General features: G+C 49.0%; 1 protein-coding gene across 1 annotated transcript in view; it reads right to left on the reverse strand.

The window, feature by feature from the left end:
* LOC117039764 (unconventional myosin-IXb-like) overlaps nt 1–20,760 on the reverse strand; it is a 40,498-nt gene that overhangs the window by 5,650 nt on the left and 14,088 nt on the right. The window contains exons 3-20 of the mRNA XM_033136948.1: nt 16,212–16,306; nt 15,951–15,965; nt 15,372–15,419; nt 14,484–14,583; nt 13,067–13,167; nt 12,647–12,776; nt 12,158–12,247; nt 11,156–11,272; nt 10,596–10,730; nt 10,074–10,195; nt 9,668–9,809; nt 9,394–9,589; nt 6,228–6,303; nt 4,185–4,274; nt 2,906–3,019; nt 2,337–2,376; nt 1,035–1,157; nt 20–100 (exon numbers count right to left, since the gene is read on the reverse strand). Coding sequence (XP_032992839.1) covers nt 20–100; nt 1,035–1,157; nt 2,337–2,376; nt 2,906–3,019; nt 4,185–4,274; nt 6,228–6,303; nt 9,394–9,589; nt 9,668–9,809; nt 10,074–10,195; nt 10,596–10,730; nt 11,156–11,272; nt 12,158–12,247; nt 12,647–12,776; nt 13,067–13,167; nt 14,484–14,583; nt 15,372–15,419; nt 15,951–15,965; nt 16,212–16,306 — 1,815 coding nt within the window. The remainder of the gene's footprint in view (nt 1–19; nt 101–1,034; nt 1,158–2,336; nt 2,377–2,905; nt 3,020–4,184; nt 4,275–6,227; nt 6,304–9,393; nt 9,590–9,667; nt 9,810–10,073; nt 10,196–10,595; nt 10,731–11,155; nt 11,273–12,157; nt 12,248–12,646; nt 12,777–13,066; nt 13,168–14,483; nt 14,584–15,371; nt 15,420–15,950; nt 15,966–16,211; nt 16,307–20,760) is intronic.

Raw genomic sequence — 20,760 nt, forward strand, 5'->3', positions numbered from 1 at the left:
TCCCATGAGAAGGCCCTACCTTTTCGGAGTTGGAGCGGATGCAGCGAATGAAGAAGGGCTCGGCTTTGCTCAGGGTCTCCAGGAGCTTGTTGAGAGATGTCTGCAACGAGTCACAGGTGCGAGAGAGGAGTCAAGCGCTGCCCCTTGAGAGAGCTGGTCTGGAAGCGGGGGCAGGGGGGAGGCCAACCTAACTGCTTTGGGTGGGCTGCATGCATACAAGTGGTTAGAGTGTTGGACCAGAGCCTGGGAGAGACCAAGGTTCGAATCCCCCCACTGGGCCATGAAGCGCTCGCTGGGTGTGACCTCGGGGACCAGTCCTTGCCTCTCAAGCCTAACCTACTGTGCAGGGTTGTTGTGAAGATTAAATGAGCGGAGGAGGGGGAATCATATACACCCCTTTGAGCTCCCTGGAGAAGAAGGCGGAACACGAATACAACCAAATAACTAATAAATAATAGAATAAATCAACGTTTCTCAAATTTGGGTCTCCCCAGCTGCTGCTGGACTACAATTCACATCATTGCTAGCTAGCAGGACCAGCGGTCAGGGATGGAGTTTAAGTGGTGGGGAAGTTGTGTGTCTCCGTTTCTCAATTTGATCCTTTTACATGGTTTTGTATGTATTGTGGTTATTTTATGCAGTTATTCTTATTGATCACACTTTGGTAGTTATTTATTGTAATTGTTAAGAATGAATTTCTGTGTAATTATTCTTTGCTGACGCTTTTAGTTTTATTGTGTGCTATTATAGATTATTGAATATTACTTTAAAGTTATGTTTTATTATGACTTTTTGCATTGGATCAGATTATTGTAAGGTGTGTGTTCTTTGTTGCCTATTTATGTTGCCGCAAACCACCTTGCATTGGGTAATGCAGAAAGGCCGTATACAAATTAAAAGTGAAATGAAGGGATGAGGGGAGTTGTAGAACAACAGTTTAAATCACAGCTGGCTGGAATCTCAAGGATCTTTGTGTCTCGGTTAGTGGAAGGTCCCTGCAGTGGTTCCTTCGGACGCGAGGGGCGCCTGCTCACCTGGAACTGAGCGCTGATGCTGGGCGGCTTCTTCTTCTTATGCAGGTGCAGGAGGGACTTGGTGGTCCGGTCGTGCAACGTCATGCTCACAATGAGCTTCAGGGACTTGGAGTCCAGCAGGTTCTGCAGCCAAAGGGGACACAGCTAGAGAGTCACACCCTCCACGGAGCGTGCCACAATCCCTCTGCAACAGCAGGTTGCAGCAGCGGCTGGCGCTGAGCACGAGGGGTTCAATTTGCACTTCCACTAACATCGTGCAGGTGTGTGTGTGTGTTTTGGACAACAGCCAAGCACTGGTGTGCTCTGGCAATGGACCTCGGCGCCCCTGATTTCCCACGTATTTTCAGCCTCTTCCTAAGGACTGGAAACTTTGCATTTTGTTCCAAGTGAAGACTGAGATGCCTCAAGTGCCTGATCTCTACTCAGCAGGCCTTGGAGAGTTAGTGCCATGTAGCAGATGGAGTGTCAGACTAGGACAGGCATAGGCAGATTCCAGCCCTCCAGATGTTTGGGACTACAATTCCCCTTATCCCTGACCACTGGTCCTGTTAGCTAGGGATGATGTGAATTGTAGTCCCAAACATCTGGAGGGCCGGAGTTTGCCTATGTCTGGACTAGGACCTGGGAGACCTGGGTTCTAAAATCCACTCTTAATGGCCACACCACACCGGCTCTCTAATCTGCTTCGGAATATTGCCGCTTATTTGTTTTTAAATGGCATTCTTGGGTAGGAAGGGTGAGATGTAACTTTTATATATATCACAGAATCATAGGGTTGGAAGGGCCACAAGGATCATCTTGTCCAACCCCCAGCAATGTAAGAATCTTCTGCTCCATGTGGAACTCGAACCCACAACCCGGAAATGGAGAGTCTTGAGCTCTCTCTATATGCATAGCAAATTGACTCTGGTACAGTCATACCTCGGGTTGTGCTTGCTTCAGGTTGTGCGTTTTCAGGATGTGAACGCGCCGAACCCAGAAGTACCGGAACGGGTTACTTCCGGGTTTCCTAATCGCGCCACGCACCAAATAGTGCCACGCACATGCGCAGATATGCCGCTTCAGGTTGCAGGCTTTTCATGTTGCGAACGGGCCTCCAGAACAGATCCTGTTCGCAACCAGAGGTACCACTGTACTGCGTCAAATTCACACACATTTTGCAGGGTGCAACAACGTGAAACTTACACAATTTATTTATTCTATGCTGTCCTCATCACCATGCCACCAACCACCCCAAAACAGTTTCTCTTTTAAAGGAAAACACAGCCCAGCAAATCTCCGGACGTTATCTGGCGAGCTTACCTTTGGGATGGCCTGTTTTTGCTTCGGGCCTCTGCTCTTCCTGTTGAAATATACACATATATATCTGAATTCTCAAGTGCTAATCAGCAGCCCTGGTTTTGGTAGTTCAGCGAAGCCATGCCTAGCAAATTAGATCAAGCAAAGCAGGCTCAGTGAGCCAGATGATGAGCTGGTGACGCTAAGTGGGTGGGTGGGTGGGTGGGGAGGGTCCTGCTCCAAAGGGTGGCATGGAAAGCGTGTCCCATGACACTAATCCCACATTGCCAACTCCTGCAATCCTGCAAGGTGCTTCCTTGCTTTGATTTTAAGCCCCGAGCCTTTGAAAAGTCAGGATTTCCCGCCCTCTTTCTGTTACGCTTGAGCTTTTGTTGCTAGCAAGTCAGTAAGATGTGCTTTTGAAATCCAAAGGGTGGCCCCTGCAGCTCCTAACTAGCACACAAGGTAAGCTCTTCAGAAGATCTGTACGCGCCTGCTTAGCTCCACACTTGCCACTCTCCTCCTCCGTGCAAATTTCGCAAAGCAAGCAAGTCTTGGCCTTTCTCTCCACCCCCCCCCCAGCGCAAACTCACAGGAAGTGGCAAGTGGGCCTCTGGAGCCGGCTGAGCGATTGAAGGAGCCTGCGGGGATCTTCGCCCTGCCAGGGCAGGCCCTTGATAGTCCTGACTATTTGCTCATGCAAGTCCCTAAGACACGATACACACCCGACACGAGGAAACACAACACACACACAGAGAGAGAGACAGCCGTGAAGAGACAGAACCACCAGGGATTAAACAGAGGAGCCCCATCATCACCCAGCATGCTCAAAGGATGGATGACAAAAGAGGAGATGGTCCTGGGGTTGACCTGCTGTTAAACGTAGACGTTTGGGGTGTGTAAATGGGGGTGCTGCTGCTGCTGCTGCTTGACTACAATCACAGTTTAGTTTCCTTAATATGCATTAATTTGACAATATTGCATCTTCCTGTGAGTTTTTACATAAAACCCCTGTTCAAATTCCTTCCAACACTGTTTGCAGAGCTGAATTATCTCAGGATTTATGAATCGTATAGATCTCAGTTGGTTAGAGCATGGCACTGATAATGCCAAGGTCACTGGTTCAATAATCCTTGTACGGGCCAGTTGCATATTCCTGCATTGCAGGGGGCTGCGCTAGATGGTCCTCGGGGGTCCCTTCTGACTCTAAAGTTCTCTGGATCCACCCCATAGCCATGGCTCTGCACAAATGCTTCTTGTTCCAAGTTTAGCTCCCAAGGTCAGCCAAGGAAGATCTCCTCCAGCCCTCTACTCATGCACCATGCTTGCGGAGAGAGTGTCTCCACACACACACACACACACACACACACACAAAACCCTTACCTTTGCCACCCTCCAGAGAGAGGCACAAACCAGAAAGAGGACAACAGAAATATGTGAAAAGCCACACCTGGGCAGATGAACACTTCACAATGCTTCTGGGCTGTGCTGACGGCCAACCCATTCAGATACGGACTATTTGCATATGGCATGTCCCCCGCCCCGCCCCTCAGTTTCTCAAAACATTTCATAGCGTCAGGGTGTAAACTGCTGCAATTTTTGCACCGCCGAGTTAGCGGAGAACAAGGGGCCACGAAGGCTGCTGCAGCCAGGACATTCTGAGTGGGCAGAAATTAGCCCGATTCGGACATTTACATTATGGCAAGGCCAAGGTTACAGCTGATGCTCAGGGTGCGTCCCAGCCCCCTCTCCTGCTCTGCCTGCCCTGTGTGCTTGGTACCCTGCGCCTGGCGTGCACAGAAGGTCCGTCTGCCCAGGATAGCGTTCCCCCCGGCTGCCAAGAGCCCGCTCCTCCGCCTCTCCCCCACTTACTTCTTGCTTCCGTACGAAGCAAAGATGTCCTCAAAAGCGTTTATATCAAATTCCTCAGAGCAATCAAAGGAGAAATCAAGCACTGAGCAGCTGCAAAAAGGGAGGGGGGCACACATGCAGAGAGAGGCTAAATAAACAGAGTAATACAGAAGCGAGCAAAGAGGGCGGCGGCGGCAAGAAGGTGACGGGAGATCATCATATCCCTCCCCCCACTCCAAAAAGTCTTCATCCTCCACATCAATTGCCGGCTCAGATGCCCAGAGAAAAAGCAGGTGCAAGCAACTGATGCTTTTGGGTGGCAGAGGACATACTCCACCCCCCAGGAGGGACACAACATGCTGAAAGGAAAGACACAAGAAATCTGGAAACCAGGAAGAGGCTGCAAATACGCAGCTGCGGGAGAAAGGGGATGCCTTGGTTACGAGGCCAAGCCAGTAGTTCCCATACTTTTGGGGGCGCTGCCCTCCCACTTCCATGAGCTCACCCCCAGGGCCCCCTACCCTGCAAAAAGCTTTATTCAGAATTGCAGTTTGCATGACCCAATCAGGAAGATAATAACCCAGTCAAGTTCCTCCATCCCTCCAGATAAAATTGGGGGAATGCCTGGATCAGGGATGGGGGGGGGGACTGCATCCCTCCCGACATGACTGGGAGACTGGAATGGTGATGGGAGTTGGGCAGGCCAGTGACATCTACAGGGCAGCCACTGCCCAATGTAAAAAGGAAAGGACACATTTCTCTTTCAGAGCTAACTTTTAAGTTCAGTCGATGGACCAATGGGACGCTCAGCAGATTCATCCGCCACCTGACCCGCTTCGTCATTAACTGTTCTTTCATTGGGCCAGGAGAAGCCCAGATGGGGAGAAAGATCCTGGTAAACCAAGCTCCCCGGCTGCTGCTGCCGTGATTCACACAGCCCTGGACTCCACCACCAGAGGTGCCGGCCTCCCTGGTGGCTCTCGAGGGCCCTGCAACGGCCCAGGGACACAGCTCTAGGCAACACAGAACCAGCAACTTCAAGTAGGGGAGCCCACCAACCCAAGCATGGAGTCACAACACCCATTAGAAAGATGGGAGGGTGGGGTGGGTGCTCTTCTGAGCAGTTGGATCAGAGAAAGGTGCAGAGAGGACCAGCCCACTTTAACCTTTCTTCCCCTCCCCCCCCATGACCTCCTTAGCTACAGATTTCAGATGGTTAAAGGGGTGGGGGTGGGGGGTCAGCAGAGGAGCTGCTTTGGGATTTCATGGGGTGCCTACCTCTTCCTCCATAATCCGAGCACTGGCTGGGGAGACAGGAAGACAGAGAGAGAGAGAGAGAGACAGAGAGAGAGAGAAAGAGAGCATGTGTATACTCATGCGGATGCAGAATACAGGTCACTGATGGCAACAAGGAGGAGGAGGAGGAGGAGGAGGAGGAGGAGGGGTGAGGAACCTCAGGCCCAGAGAACAAATGTGGCCCCACGCCTCGCGGGCCCTGTGTACTCTGCCTACTTGTGCTTCTGCCTCCCCCACCCACCCCTCGCCACTCAGAGGTGTCCCACTGAAAAGGGTTCCTCACCCCGGAAGCAGAGGGCCTGAGCATCCCTTCGGACTGCAGAAAGAGGGGCTTTGCGGAAGCGAAGATGCTATAAAGGGAAGCATGAAGAAGTGGGGGGGGGGAGAGAGAGAGGGAGGCAGGGCCCCAATCCAGACACAGCAGTGAAGGGGAGAAGCTGACTTCCACAATGCACGGACTCAAGAGTCCTCAGCCCCTCCCGCAAAACCAGGACATCTCTCTCCCTACCCCACCCTGGGCTTCTCCTTTCTGCTGGAGTTTCTTCAAGTTGCTGCCCCCCCCCCACCATCTGAGGGAGTTCTCCTCTCTCGACTTGTTTCAAGCCTGTGTGTTAAAGTCTTGAAAAGGGGTATTTGTTAACAGTGAAGGCAACAGGACCACTGAGGTGGGATGGGAAGAAGGGCAGGGATTGATACAATTCAAGGACTCCCCTTTCTGGTCCAAAAGAAGTAATAATTAAGAAAATAAGAGTAGTAATCAAAGCCTACCGATAAACTCTTTCGATTGGGGTGTTGGCTTGCTGCAGTTCACCCAGGGGTACTCTGGGTCCGTGGCGCACCACGCCTGGCAGGGGGGGAAAAGAGAGACTCTGTTGGCGCTAAATAGATTGTCAGTGGCAACCAGCAGTCTTTCCTCCGCAGCTTTTGAGGTTCCGCTTGGTTTCAGTCACTCAGAAAGGCAAGAACCACTCAAGGAGGGAGCCTGCATTCCCCTTGCAGGTGTTTTTGTTTTTAAGTTAGCTCTTTCCAAACTGACTTCGGTTTATTATCGCGTAATCTGTTATTAGTTTATAGAACACTTAATGCCAAAACAAGCTTCACATCAGTATAAAAACCAGTTAGGAAAACATTTAACGTCTGATCTCCCTTTCTCCCCTTGTGTGTTGTGTTGTTTTAGATTGTAAGCCTGCAGGGGCGACCGTGTCTTCATGGACTGTAGGCAAGCTGCCCGGGGAGCCCTTTCGCATGAAGCGTGGAGTGCAAATGCTCCAAAACAAACATTAAAATATACACACACGTAATTAAAATGCACGGTAAAACAAACCCACTGAAACAACATAGTAATTACAGTGTTCCCCCGAAAATAAGACACTGTCTTATATTTATTTTTCCACAAGAAGACACACTATGGCTTGTTTTCGGGGAAGGGCTTATTTTTATTACATCAGTTGTTGATGGGGCTGCCCGCACCTCTCTGGTCACCTCCAAGCCTCCTTCCCGCTGGAGGAGCCGCCCTCCAGCTGCTGCCCATCTTCTTAACCGCTGCCCGTCGGTATGCTGCATAGCCACGCCTATCCAGGGCCGTCTTAAGGGTGCTGCCGGCGGGGCTGGAGCTGTTGCAGGGAGGCGCCACATCCAGCCTTGCCTCTTCCTTGGCGCCCTCCAGAACTGCGCCTATCACTATGTCTTATTTTCGGAGTATGGCTTATGTTGCGCAAATGCTTAGAAATCCTGCTATGGCTTGTTTTATGGGTATGTCTTATTTTCAGGGAAACACGGTAAAACAGGAGACTCGGGTCGAGAGGCTGAGGAACGCCTGAGCAAATAGATACGTCTTCAAAAGCCGTAGGGGTGAAAGCAAAAAGTCTGCCTCCGCGTTACCACAATAAAGGAATTAAAAACATAAAATCAACTTTAAAAACAGGAATCCCAGATTTAAGGTGGAGGGAGCGCAGAGCCAAGGAGGTGTAGAACAGGAAGCGAGAGGGAGGAGGGCGTGAAAATAATAAATATTTAGGGGCGGGGCACCTCATCTTATCCTTGCTCAAGGCGCCATATTACCAAAGTCTGCCCCCGTCTCCAGGGTTTCAGACTCAGGGTTCTCTCCCAGCCCTCCTTGAGATGATGCCAGGGAAGGAACCTGGAATCTCGTGCAGGCAAAGCAGGAGCCATGGCCCTGCAATAACAGATGCGAAACAATCCGGAAACTACAGATAAAAAGAGCGGGCTGCAATAATTAATTCAAGGGCCTGAAAGAATAAAGGAAGGTTTCAGACGGCTCGATAAATGATATCAGCCTTGGCACAACCTGTGCCTTCCTGGGGTCAAAGCTATCGCCATTATGCGGCAAATAATTACCAGCCATTAAAGCTGCAATCCATCCCTTTTCCAGAGAAGAAACCCGGCTTTTAGGTCTGTTGCAGCAAAATGCAATAGAGGAGTCTTGGCAGCACCTTAAGTCTCAATGCCACAGAGAAAAACAGGTGTCTTTTTAAGGTGTCGCACTTCTGACCCAGCAGGAAAAAAGTACTCCAAGCGGTAAAGTGTGTAGAGTGCTTGGGTTCAAGAGAGGCTCGGGTTCAAATCCCCAGCAGCCCATGAAGCTCGTTAGGTGACCATGGGTCGCTCACTGTCCGTTGTGAGGGGAAATGTGTCCGGAGGCAATAGACAAAGTGTTCATTGTCTCCAGTCACAAGGCAAAGCTAAACAAAGCCATCTGCTATAAGCAGTTTTTCTGGTCTCCCTATGTACAGATCCGCTAATAGGGCCGGGCCATACCTGATTTTCAACATCGTGAATTATCAGCAGCTAAATATTGTGATGTGCTGATGTATCATGATGTGGGGAATGTAACTTGCCCGCTTCTTCCTCCTCACTTTAGGTGACCCATCAGGAGGAAAAGGCGACCCGGGAGAAGGCAGAGGCCGGCAGGAGGACAGAGCCTGAGAAGGTCCCAGGTGAGCCCTTTCTCGGGCTCCATCTGCAGGCAATTTGAGCTGGTGATACATCACAGCTCCCCAGCTGCCGCCAGCACAGTGCAGCCAGGAGTCATGTGTTCTGTGCTGGAGGCGGCGGCGGCTGGGGAGCTGCAATGTACGGCCAGCTCAAAAAGTCCAAAACTGGGAAACTGTGATCTCAACATCCTGCCCGTTTCAGACAATTTATCAAAGTATCACCCAGCTCTAATCACCATGCTAGCTAATGCTGCCGCGTAAAACCCACGGCCTCTTACTCAGAGTAAACTTGCTAAAATGTATAAGTCTGAATCAGATAAGTGCTGGAGAAGTAACGAGGTTGAGGTCACGTTTTATCATATGTGGTGGACTTGTAAAAGGATAAAAGAGTATTGGGAAATGATATATAATGAATTGAAAAAAAATGTTTAAAAGTAACTTTCAAAAACAAAACAAAACCCAGAGTCCTGGGGATAATTCAGAGGGAAATTCCCGCTACTACTGCGGCCTGTGTTTTGTTAGCCCCCAAATGGAAAACTATCGAGGTCCCAACTAAAGAAGAATGGCAACTTAAACTGATAGAATACGGGCAGCTTGCAGATTTAACTTACAGAATAAGAGAACAAGAAGAATGTACGTATAAACAAGATTGGAAAATGTTTACTGAATTGTGTTTATTTAAAAATGCTGGTAGCATTAAGATAAATTCAACAGTGTAAATGAGTTTTGATGGATGTAACAATGGATTACCGAATGGTTTAGTTCATGTAAAATATGCAGGAATGTATGGTATGCAAAACGAACCACAGAAAAAGAAGGGAAGTAATTGATTTAAGGTTGTTTAAACAGTCTCTATCTTTTCTTCAAAATCTCTATCAAAAAGTAATGGAAAATTATTAAACTTTGAAACATCAACTACCTTAATCCTTTCTTCCTAATTTCACACAAATAGCCACAGGGTCAGAACCTCACACTCTCACCTGCCATTTTCTGGGCTCTCTGGCGGCCGCCCTCCGCGAAAACGGCCATGGCTCGGATGGCGGCTCGGAGCGTGGCCCAACGGAAGACGGCCACGGGGTCCATCCCAATGAGCTCCCGGACGTAAGCGCTGTCGCTGCTCCGCAGCAAGGCGACGATATCAGGCCGCATGTAATCCATGTTCTTCTCCCGGAAATCCTGCAGGGAAGTGAGGGCCAATGAAGGCGAAGCGCAGAGCAAGGCAGGCAACCCCTTAGCTAGTGTTTCTCCCCCTACCTTTATCTGGTATTTCACTTTGCCTGCAAAGTGCTGGATGATGAAGGCCGGCTCCAGGACGGGCGTCCCAATGAAGAACTTGTTGTCCTCGTGCTGCTGCTTGAACTTGGCAAGAAGGGTCTGGCTGGTGGCGTGCGGGAAGCTGAAGCAAGGAGGCGGGAGAGGGTTAAAATAACAAAACACTTCTCATATTGTTGTCAATGGCGTCGGTCTGTCTTGAGAGGCAATGGAGTGTGGTTCCAGGCATGAAATGAAACTGACCAAAGTGACCTCCACGGGGCGCAGGCCTGCGCAATGTGCATAGAGGTCCTGGCCTGTCAGATCACAACACCCCCCCCCCTCACTGAGATAGTCTGCTCTGTGCAAAGCTCCATCGAAGGCTGAGCTCTGCGCCAACTGAACTTACTTGCTTTCTTCATCCAGCAGGTAGAAGAGGCCGGTGGGCTTCTTGCTGATGAGGTGGATGCAGGCCACGTTGTCGGTATAGTCAATGTTGTGCCATGCGATCCCTTCGCTCTGATACTCTTCCTGTGGGCAAATGAAACAGATCCTTGAAAAGCCGGTGTCCCCTGCCCTCATAAGATAGGACTGGGGAGGGGCGTCGTCCAATGGAATTGACTGACAGAGGGCAAGGCAAATGGCCATGCGGTGGTTTTAATTTGTGCGAAGAGGTGGATGCTGCTTGGATGGCTTTGAAAGAGGGTTGTTTTCATTTCATGGAATTCATTTACTGCTTGATTGAGGGGAAAGAAACCCCTGAAAGCGGGTTTTCAAGCAAGATAAAACAATAAAGTTATTAGTAAGATCCAAGCAATTATCCTCTCATCCCAGCAGGGTGAAAACACTCAAAGAAGCAAGGCCTGGCGAGAGAGTTCTGTGGGCTTGGAGGGCCAACATTTCAGCTCCCCTCCAACTGGAGATTCCTTACCTGTTCGAGCTTGAAGATGTGCTGATTGAAATAATACTGCAGCTGCTCGTTGGCGTAGTTTATGCAGAACTGCTCGAAGCTGTTGGTGTTGAAGTCCTCAAAGCCAAAGATGTCGAGCACCCCGATGGAAAAGCACTGCACAGTGAGAAGGAGGGAGGAAGGAGCGAAGGAAAAGAGGGTGGCGTCAGGAGGACAGCGGGGCAGCCACTGCTTAAGAGTCCCGTGATCTTTGCCGACTGTAAGTGGCAAGAAAGGCCATGCTCGTTGGTGTGTAATTGCGGCAGAGAGTCTGCTAGGGCTGGGCAATATATTGATGTATCGTCCCAAACCAATCTGAAGTCTGTATCGTGATATCGGTTTCATAATTGCTGCGAATCAGGATGTGTGTGTCTGCGTGTGCGCTATGCAAAAATCATGATGTGGGGAAAACCGCGAAGCCTGCCAATGCCCCTACATTACAGACATTGTGATATATCAGCATATTGCAATGTTTAGCTGGCGATATTGAAAAGCGAGTATCGCCCAACTCTAGACGCTGCCATTGTTCCCGGAAGACATACCACCACAGATTCCTCCATGTCCTTCTTGTTGAGGAGTGCGTGGTTAATTCGCAGAACAATCCAGTCGAAAAGGGCGCTGTAGAGAGACTTGGCCATGGAGTCACGAGCCGTGATGGCCTGCAGGTTGGAGAAAGGGGCACAGACGAAGGAACGTTGAGGAAATCTCGGAAGATCAGGCTCAAGGGGGCCCTCTTGGTCCTGTTCCCACACTGACTTATCCAGATGCTCTGAAGGGAAGCTTTCAAGCAGGACCCGAGCTGCTCCTAGTGTTCTTTACTTGTGCATCCGTAGATCTCAGGGCAGTTCACAGTACAGTATAAAAATACTCACAGCACACGAGTGCACCAAGATCAGTGTTGTCTACACTAACTGGCAGGCACTCTCTATGGCTCCAAGCAGGGCATCTTTTCCCAGACTGAACCCAGGCCTTCTCAGCTGCTGTAAGGACCCCTGGAAGGTTAAGTCCAGTCGAATTTGACTTTGGGGTGTGGCGCTAATCTCTGCTTTCAGGCTGAGGAAGCCAGCATTTGACCACAGACAGCTTTTCCAGGTCATGTGGTCAAGCGCAACGGGACACCGTGACGAGTGTCAGAGCGCACGGAAACACCATTTACCTCCCCCCTGCAGTGGTACCTATTTACTCGCACTGGCGTGCTTTCAAACTGCTAGGTTGACAGGAGCTGGGACAGAGCAACGGGAGCTCACGCCGTCGCAGGGATTTGAACTGCCCAAGAGGCTCGGTGGTTTAGACCCCAGCACCACCCATGTAGCTGTATCTATGTGACTCCTGCTGTTATGACACTTCTTTCCTTGTTTTTTTTTAGTTGTTTTCTTTCAAATCATGAGACCTGTCCTAAGGCAGCTTACGAAAACCTCAAAATAAAGAAGACCATCGGCTCAGCTCACCCTGTGATCCAACCTACTCCTAAAAAATAAATGTTGCCTTTCTCTGTGCTTTATCAGTAACACTCGTTAGCCAGCTCTTAGCACACGCCAACTCACCTCGCTGAGGCTGTAGGGCAGAATCAGCTTGTCGTTCACTGTCACCGTTTTTCTTTTTGTTAATACTTCCACCAAGATTTCACGTTTCACCTGGAAGAGTGGGGAGGGCGGGAGCAAGATCAGGAATGAATGACCTGAGAGAGGCAGACGGAGCCAGCCTGCAGTGGTTTTGCTACCCCTTGGCCCAGAGTGTCCCCCAGGGACCTGCTCCCTCAGTCCATGAAATATATCCATTAGATATATGGGAGTTCAGCATCTGGAGGGCCACAGATATTCCCCCACCCCCGAAATAAACCTCCACCATTCCTGGATCACTTTTAAACTTCGGGGTGAAGAACTTCCATGGCTCTCCAGAAAAAAAGAATGAGAGAACTAAATGTTTGGGAGGAATAATAAATAAAATGTTAGGTGTCATTGTCCCCTCAATACCGCGCCCCCCCCCCCCGGCAATCAATCGGCAGATTTTCTTAATGAGGAGGGGTCTGGAACCTTCAGGAGCTGGGAGAGAATGTCCAGCACTTTGGGGGGTCCGACCTCCAGGCCCTCGTCCCGACCTGCCGCCCGCTTCTTGTAGGTAACGTTCCCCAGGTACAGAATAGCAGACAGGACTGAAAAAATCCTGGAGAAAGAAAAACACAGAAAGTAGAGTTGAAGACACCAGCTTGCATATGCAGATGCCCAGAGTGGCTGGGGCAACTCAAGTAAGATGGGCGGCATAAAAATAAAAAATAATACTGGCTGCAACTTTATAAATATCTGGGTAGACCTGTCTAAACAAAAATGTTTTTAGCATGGAAGGCTTCCCTTTGGAGCATCTAGCTATCCACTGTGAGAACTGGACAAGTTGAGCCCCTGCGGTGAGCCTGACCCACCTGTTGCAGGGCTTTCCCAATGTTCTTATGTACTTACTGTTTTTTGGTCGCCGGAAGGAATCCGACCATCTCCATGGCTTGCTTTAACCGTTCAAAGTCGTGCTTGAGGTCTTCCCCATCTTCAATTTTCAAGTTATGCTGCAAGAAGAAAAAAATAAATGACTAAATCTAAGTACAGAAACAAAATCAAAGTTGGGGGCAGGTGCAGAAGTCCTTTGCTAAGATGACACTTGGTAACATTTGAACTGAATCCAACGAAGTTCTGCTCAGAGCACTGCCATGGAATTTCATGCAACCAAGTTAGTCATGTCCAGCGGGTCTAACTCAGAGCAGGACTAATGCTGATCAGAGCTCCTTATGTTTAAATGCAGCTTGAAATTTTAGCATTTCAACATCTGTTACCAATTAAGTTCTCATTGAACAGAAGAACATAAGAAGAACTCTGCTGGATCAGACCAAAGCAGCCCCATTTAGTTGAGCACCCTGTCCTCCCAGTGGCCAATCAGATCCCCCAATGGGAAGGCCACAAAATATTGGATTACCCAGTAATATATGTCACATACAAAAATCCAGGGTGGATGGTTGGTACAGAAAGAAAAGGGCATTCTCTGTGGCAGCTCCTAAGTTTTGAAATTCCCTCCCCACAGAGGTGTGACTGGCTCCTTCACTCTCCGGCCTTTGATACCTGAGGTGTATGTTTCCAGGGCCCACCTTATCCCTGAGATTGTAATCTGTTTTTAAATCGCTGTAACCCAGTCTGGCTAGTGAAGGGCAGCTAAAAAATGTAATTGTGTTGATAATAATAATAATAATAATAATAATAATAATAATAATAATAATAATGATGTATAGATAAGTTGGGTATGTTTGGCCTGGAAAAGAGAAGACTGAGAGGTGATATGACAGCCATCTTCAAATATCTAAAGGGCTGTTCCATGGAAGTTGGAGTGGGCATGTTTTCTGAGTGTAAGAGCCGTTCGACAGCGGTCTCCCTCAAAAGATGGTGCATGTTCCTTCCTTGGACGTTTTTAAGCAGAGGCTGGGAAACCATCTGCCGTGGATGCTTTAGCTGAGATTCCTGCATTGCAGGGGGCTGGACTAGATGAGGTCCCACCCAACTTTACGATTCTATGATATGTGTGTGTTAGTATTAAATATCATGAATAAAACAAGGATAACTTTTTATAAGAAGAAAAGAGGGAGGCATGTGGTGCTCAGGAATGGGGTGTCCAGCTGGCTGCATCAGGCCTGACCCTGCTAGGAAACCCTACTCAAGACACATGACCTCTGGCCTTCTGGGGCTGAGCAAGGCGATCCCTGCTGAACACTTGAGTGGGAACAAAGGAGGCCTGTTTGGGGTCCCCCCCCCGACTACCTCTGGAGCGTGGGGCAGACACAAAAGCTCCTTTTGCATCTGTCCCAGCCAGGCTCGCATAAGGAGGGCCTTTGTGTACCTGGTTGAGGTAGAAATAGTCTTCAGGCTGCTTGAGGTGGAATTCCTGACGCTCCTCCTCGCTGACGCCAAGCAGCAAATAGTAGAACACATGGTAGTTCCTTCAGGAAGGAGAACACACACAGAGAGAGAGAGAGAGAGAGAGAGAGAGAGAGAGAGAGAGGTCTGTTAACAGAAGCCGCTTGGCTTGCTCTTTTCGTAGCTTGCACACCTTTCTGCATGTGCTTCATCCACCAAACACTCTATGTACCTGCCCCCTTTTGCCCCAGGGAGCACAAGGGGGTGCACGTGGTTCTCCCCGTTTCACCCTCACAACAACCCTGCAGGGTTGGGTGCGGCCGCATGCTCAGTTGCATCAAATCCCTCCCGAGAGTTCAAGTAAGAGTAACGGGATCACAAGCCCCTTGTCCCTGTTTTGACAAAGGTCATCCATCTGGGAGACCAAGGCTGATTCAGTCCTGAAACCAGACTGAAGTGGATCCAGACTGTCCATAGAAGACGATCAGTGGGCCCCCTGGACAGGTATGGGCCTTTGCAGATTTAGGAAGTTATCTGCCCCTTCCTATTTACACCCATTTTTTCTTCACAACAAGCTACACAGTGCATTAGGCTTAGAGGCAGTGTCTGGCCTGCTGAGATTCAATCTCAGGTCCCAGGGATTTTGCACGTCTTAATAGATTTCTGGCTTCTAAATTTGAGCCCTCCCTCATTCATCCACCCACCCTTATCTCTCCTCGGTTCCTTCTCTGGGTGCACAGTAGTAGTAGTAGTAGTAGTAATAATAATAATAATAATAATAATAATAATAATTTATTAGCGATGACTTTCCCTTTTCTGAAGTGTAAAATGCACCATGTATTTCAAGTTAAAGCACAAACTTTCTCCTCACCTTTCGTTCTTTTCCTGGGACACCAAGCGAGATTTTTCGAGCAGGTACTTTTCTTTTTCTTTTTTAAATCATACTTTTTTATTAAATTTTTACTTTAACATACAAACATAGGACTCGTCAATTATATTTACATTGTTATTCCATAGTTTATATTTCATTCCATATATTTGTGTCGTATATCCTCCTTATATTCTTTTTTACCTCCTATGAGTTCCATTCTTCTTACAATGCAAATCTGTCATTATTGAACCCCTCCCTATTCCTCCCCCTTTCTTTCCCCTCCGGCTTCCCCCCTTCTTCCTCTGTTTTATTCTTTCTTTTGTTCAGTTCTTGCGGTTTCAAACCTCTTTATTGTTTTTATCCTATGTTCTTAATTATTTTCATCTTTGTCCTCATCTTTTCCTCTTTATATTCTTATATATTTCCAACTCAATAAAGTGTTCTAGATCAAGCAATGAGATTCTAATTACTATTTCAAATTCCACATATTCTATTCAAGTATAATAGAAATTTTCCCCATTCTTTTTCATATGTTCCACTTCCTGTTTGCCGAATTTTCACTGTCAATTTTGCTGGTACTTTTCAACCACAGCCCTGGAATCCACCAAGAAAAAAAAGAGTGAATGGGGGGAAAGAAGGAAAAGCTGCCCCCCCCCCCCGGTTCTATGGTCCTAGAATCCGTGGAGCCAGACAGGCCATTTTCCTTATGAATGACAAGGGGGGGGGAGGAAGAGAGGGGTTCTCACTTCCAGCAATATTCTGCTGGTGGAGGACAACTGCTTTGTGAAACAACGAGGACAACCCCCCCCCTTCACCCGAGAGCCTGGAAGCTGCACTCACCCCCGGACAATGCCGTTCTCCAAATAGTTGACCTGGATGAATTTCCCAAACCGGCTGGAATTGTTGTTGTGGGCTGTCTTTGCATTTCCAAAGGCCTGCAGTGAAGTGAAATAATGAGGCAGGTGTCTGCAGCAAAGTTCAGAAATGACTGACAGTAGCATTCGTCAGTTAAGTATTTTTATTTATTTACTTGATGGGGGGCACCTCCCCCTCGCCCCTCGGCTACACCCATGGGCAGTAGCTCTCAGGGTTTTTTGGACTGCTGAGTATCCCAGTCCTAAATGGATTGAAGCTAGGACATTCGGTGAGCAAAGCTTGCGCCCTATCACTGAGCTGCGGCCCTTGCCCTAAAAACATTGTACGATTCTAGTCCTCATGGTCTACAAACCATGGTCTATGCTTATAAAGAGCTGAATTGTTCCTCTTCCCTACTCAAATAACTAAAGGCAGCCAAGATTAAACCAGAGATTTTCTGTACTCAGCAGGTGCTAGGTTCTGCTGTTGACACAGTTATCGTTACAGATAGAATAACAAAGCTCCTTCTCTCTCACACACACAGCTCAAAGTGCTGGCAGCACACCACCCAGTCTTATTTAAATCCAGAAAACCGTACTATATAAATTTATCAGGCTTGTAACACAAAGTTCAGCACCAATCCTCCTTTGGACCCCATCAGTGAGGCCGAGAGGGAAGTCTTGTCGTCTGGGCAGCCCATGAACCCTTCCCAGGTTTGCGCCCCGTGGAGGTTACAGTTTGATTTCATCCCCAGAGGTTCACTCTGTCGTCTCTCGAGACAGATGGATGCCAGAAACGAGGCACGGAGGCTGGACCAAACAGTTTTCTCACTTACTCTCTTCCTGCAAGTGCACACACACTCATGCGTTGTGACAGGCAGCTTGCTGCAACACCCACAACATTTAGCATATAGCTCACAGGCCTGGGCGGAAACCAACCCCAAACTGGGGCTGACTCATTTATCCTAGAGTCACAGAGCCAACACAACATCCTTGTGACATCAGAAGAATAAGCAAGGCTATCTCTCTCTCTTTTTTAATGAAGTTAGGGCCTTCCCTCACCCTCCTCCCAGAAAACCTACTGACTCGATGACCTCCTCACCATCAGCTGCAACCCCCTGAGCTGAACACTGGAAGAAAGTAAGAAACGGAGGAGAGAAAAGATGAAGTAAGAAAAACCACACCAAAAAGAGAGAGCAAATGTGGCTTCCAGAACAATTCAACTCACAAAGTTTGCAGGAGGGAAGGGGGGGCTTTGGTAGGAGGGCTGGTGTGAGACAACAGGCACCAGGTGCCTCCTGTGGGAGGGAGTTCCACTGTTTAACCCTGCATTTTCTTTTGTCTGTCCTGAATCTTCCAACATTCAGCTTCACTTCATGAATTCTAGCTTTATGAGGGAGGGAGAAGAATGCACTTTCTCCAAGCCATGCAGAATGTTATAAACTGGATAGTTGCCTCTCACTCGCCTTTCCTCTTTACTCTAAACACACGGATGCTGCAATCTTTCCTCCTAGGGGAGTCACAGCTGAATGTCTGTTGGCTGGATGACTAAAGGCGGCTTTAGGCCAGGGGTGGGGAAGGTCTGTGGCCCTCCAGATGTTATCAGATGCCACCACCACCACCACCATTCATGACCTTTGACCCTACTGGCTGCAGGGACTGCTGAGAGTTCAATCCCCAACTCCCTGCACTTTAGGTTACGTTCCTAGATTTACGCAGGCTCCATTTTGTTGCAAACCAACAGGTTTTTTGTTGTTCCAACAGGATGCACTGAGGTCATTTTGAGAAACGCCACAAATTTTGAACTGGGAAGCCTGGGTTTAAAAGCTCAATCTGCCCGGACCGATCTCCTAATTTCCCTTCTTCTTCGCCCCTTTTACAATTACCCATGTAAGCCGCCTATGGCTTCTGAAAGGAACCCAAGAGTGTGATGACCTCATCTGTGTGGTATTTAGCCCAACTACAGAGCAAATTCTCCAAAGCTGATTAAAAAAAATAAAAAATAAACCCAAGCTGGACCATATAAAGTCCCCAAACAATGTCTGTGGCAGCGAAATGTGGCTATTTTTGAGAAAGGGTATCCACCTATTCTTACAGCCTCTCAGAGAAAACCTCCCATCCCCACCCCCCACCCCCCAAAACCCCAAAGCAAGTTGCTAGATTAAGAGAACGAAAAAGAAACTCTCTCCAAAATGCTACCCGCAGTGCCAGGACAGAATCTGTGCCACAAAAGGCTGCCAGTAGCTTTCTTCCTGCCCTGCCCCCACCCCCATTTCATTGGGCTTCATCCACTGGCAAGTCCAGTGGCACGGAAGAAGTCGGCCCCGAAGCCATGGGCTTGAAATGAGTCTGGCTCAACGCAGAACTCTCTTCCCCGTGCCAGAAGGCAGGCATGACTCCGAAAGCATTGGAGCAAGAGTCCTTTCTCGGAAACTTCCAATAAATGAATTTATAGAGGCAGACGTGGGGGGGGGGGGGTTCTTCCCAACAACTGCACGAGAATCTCAGCTTCCCAAACAGCCGGCGACCAGACAGGCATTCTGGGAGTGGTCCTCACAATTCCTTATGATATTTCAGTGCACCTGAAGACCTTTAGTGCTATCTGCTGCACCCTCCAAAAGGCACCCACGATGCCTATGCTCTCTGATGCCAGTGCTGGGGACAGCAATGCTATCAGTTGCTGGAAACCACAGGAGGGGAGGGGTCTCTTGTGCTCATGTCCCCCTAACTGTGGACTTCCCAGAAGAGCCGTCCGGTCGGGTGCTGGACTAGATGGGCCACTGGCTCTTCTTAACTTTCCCTCAAATGGAGCCTGAAGGACTTCCCTTCCCTTCCCCCACCCCCTCCAAAAGTCTGAATGAGTTAGTAGCAACCAATGCCATGCCATCAGCTGATCCCGGAGGGGCTCCCCACAGCGACCTCCTCCTTCCTGTTTTGGCCAACAGACCACAAGTGGAAGAAGCTCAAAGAGGTAGCCAAGCCTCAGAGAATGTCACTTCTGCTTTCTGGTGGAGGTGGGGAGGGGAGAGGGAAGGACAGACACACCATGCAGGAGCTCTGAAGCATCCTGCCCAAGTCACTTTATGAATGGAAGCAAGATGTGGGGGGGGTGGGGGAGAAGCAGCGCCTGTCTCTGTTTGCCAGCTGAGGTGGATTCTCCTTACCTGGGCTTCAGAAATCAGAGATGCTAAGAGAGTGGAGCTTATTTATGTGTCAGAACAAAATCACAAACCTTGCTGAGAAACTCACTAGAGCAGCCTTTCTGAACCTTGGATCCCCGGATGTTGCTGGACTACAACTCCCATCATCCTTGACCGCTGGTCCTGCTAGCTAGGGAGGGTGGAAGCTGTAGTCCCAACAACACCTGGGGACCCAAGGTTGAGAAAGGCTACAGCAGAGGACAGGGGGAGCACCTGTGGCCCCTCCAGATGCTACTCCCATCATCATCATCCACGGACGACTGGGCAGGAGGGCATCTGGAGGGTTAAAAGCAGTGCTCTTGGGCTCAGGTCCTGCTTGTGGGTTTCCCGCAGGCATCTGGTTGGCCACTGTGAGAACAAGGATGCTGCACTAGAGGGGCCCCCTTTGGCCTGACCCTGCAGGCTGTTATGTTCTGATGATCTCAAGCAAGCAACCATAAAATATTCAGATAAAAATATGGACACATTTGGACATAAGGGGCAAGGACAGCAAGAAGCCTGAGCCAGTTTGCTTTAAAGCTTAACAGTGGCTGTGCCCCCCCCCCCCGTTGTTATTTTCTGCTTTTAACAGTATTTATTTTATTGTTTCTGGAACCCCGCCCAGATTAAAGGCTCTAAATGCAAATAATGAATAGAGTTGACTGGTCTGCAGCACAGGAAAAGGATTATTATGGTTATTCTGAGGAACACAAGAAACTGTCTCATCCCAGTTCAGTCTACTAATCCTTTGTTTAGCCAAAGGTGGTCTGCGCTCTCCAGGGGCCGTTCCTTCCTACCAGGAGCCAAGGGGTGGGGGGGGGGGCAGAACTAGGGACAGTCTGCCTGCAAAGCGGCTGCTCTGCTACTGAGTGACAGGCTCCCTTCTCCACTGGTCCTTAAGAACTTGAAACCTGAGCTACAACTGGAAGAAAGTCTCACAGATGCTCCTCCCATGTATAGGAGGCATAGAGTGCTGTTCCTGCATGCTCCTGAGCTGAGCAGATGCCTTCTCTTTCCATTTTTAAGCACCTGCTTGCAATTTGACTATTCCTTCAGGCAACTAGGAATACACATTTCCACAACAGCTGGTTCCTTTTTTTATTTTTACTTTTTTAAAATACAGTTTTATGTACTACTATTGTAAACTGCTCTGGGGTGTACTGGGCGTTACGGGGGGCTCTCTGGTAGGGGACGTGTCATGCTCCTTCTGGGGGGTAGTTTGTCCACCTTTGGTCCCCACCCTGCACTCAGCTGTCAGCATGCAGTAACGGCCACACCTTGGGAGCGGCTTCAACTGGCTGGCCAAACTAGGTGAGGGGTGTTGGTGGGTCTCAAACCCTCAGGGTATTCCCTTGC

The sequence above is a fragment of the Lacerta agilis genome, chromosome 18 (genome assembly GCF_009819535.1).
Source record: "Lacerta agilis isolate rLacAgi1 chromosome 18, rLacAgi1.pri, whole genome shotgun sequence".
In the NCBI taxonomy this organism is placed as follows: Eukaryota; Metazoa; Chordata; class Lepidosauria; order Squamata; family Lacertidae; genus Lacerta; species Lacerta agilis.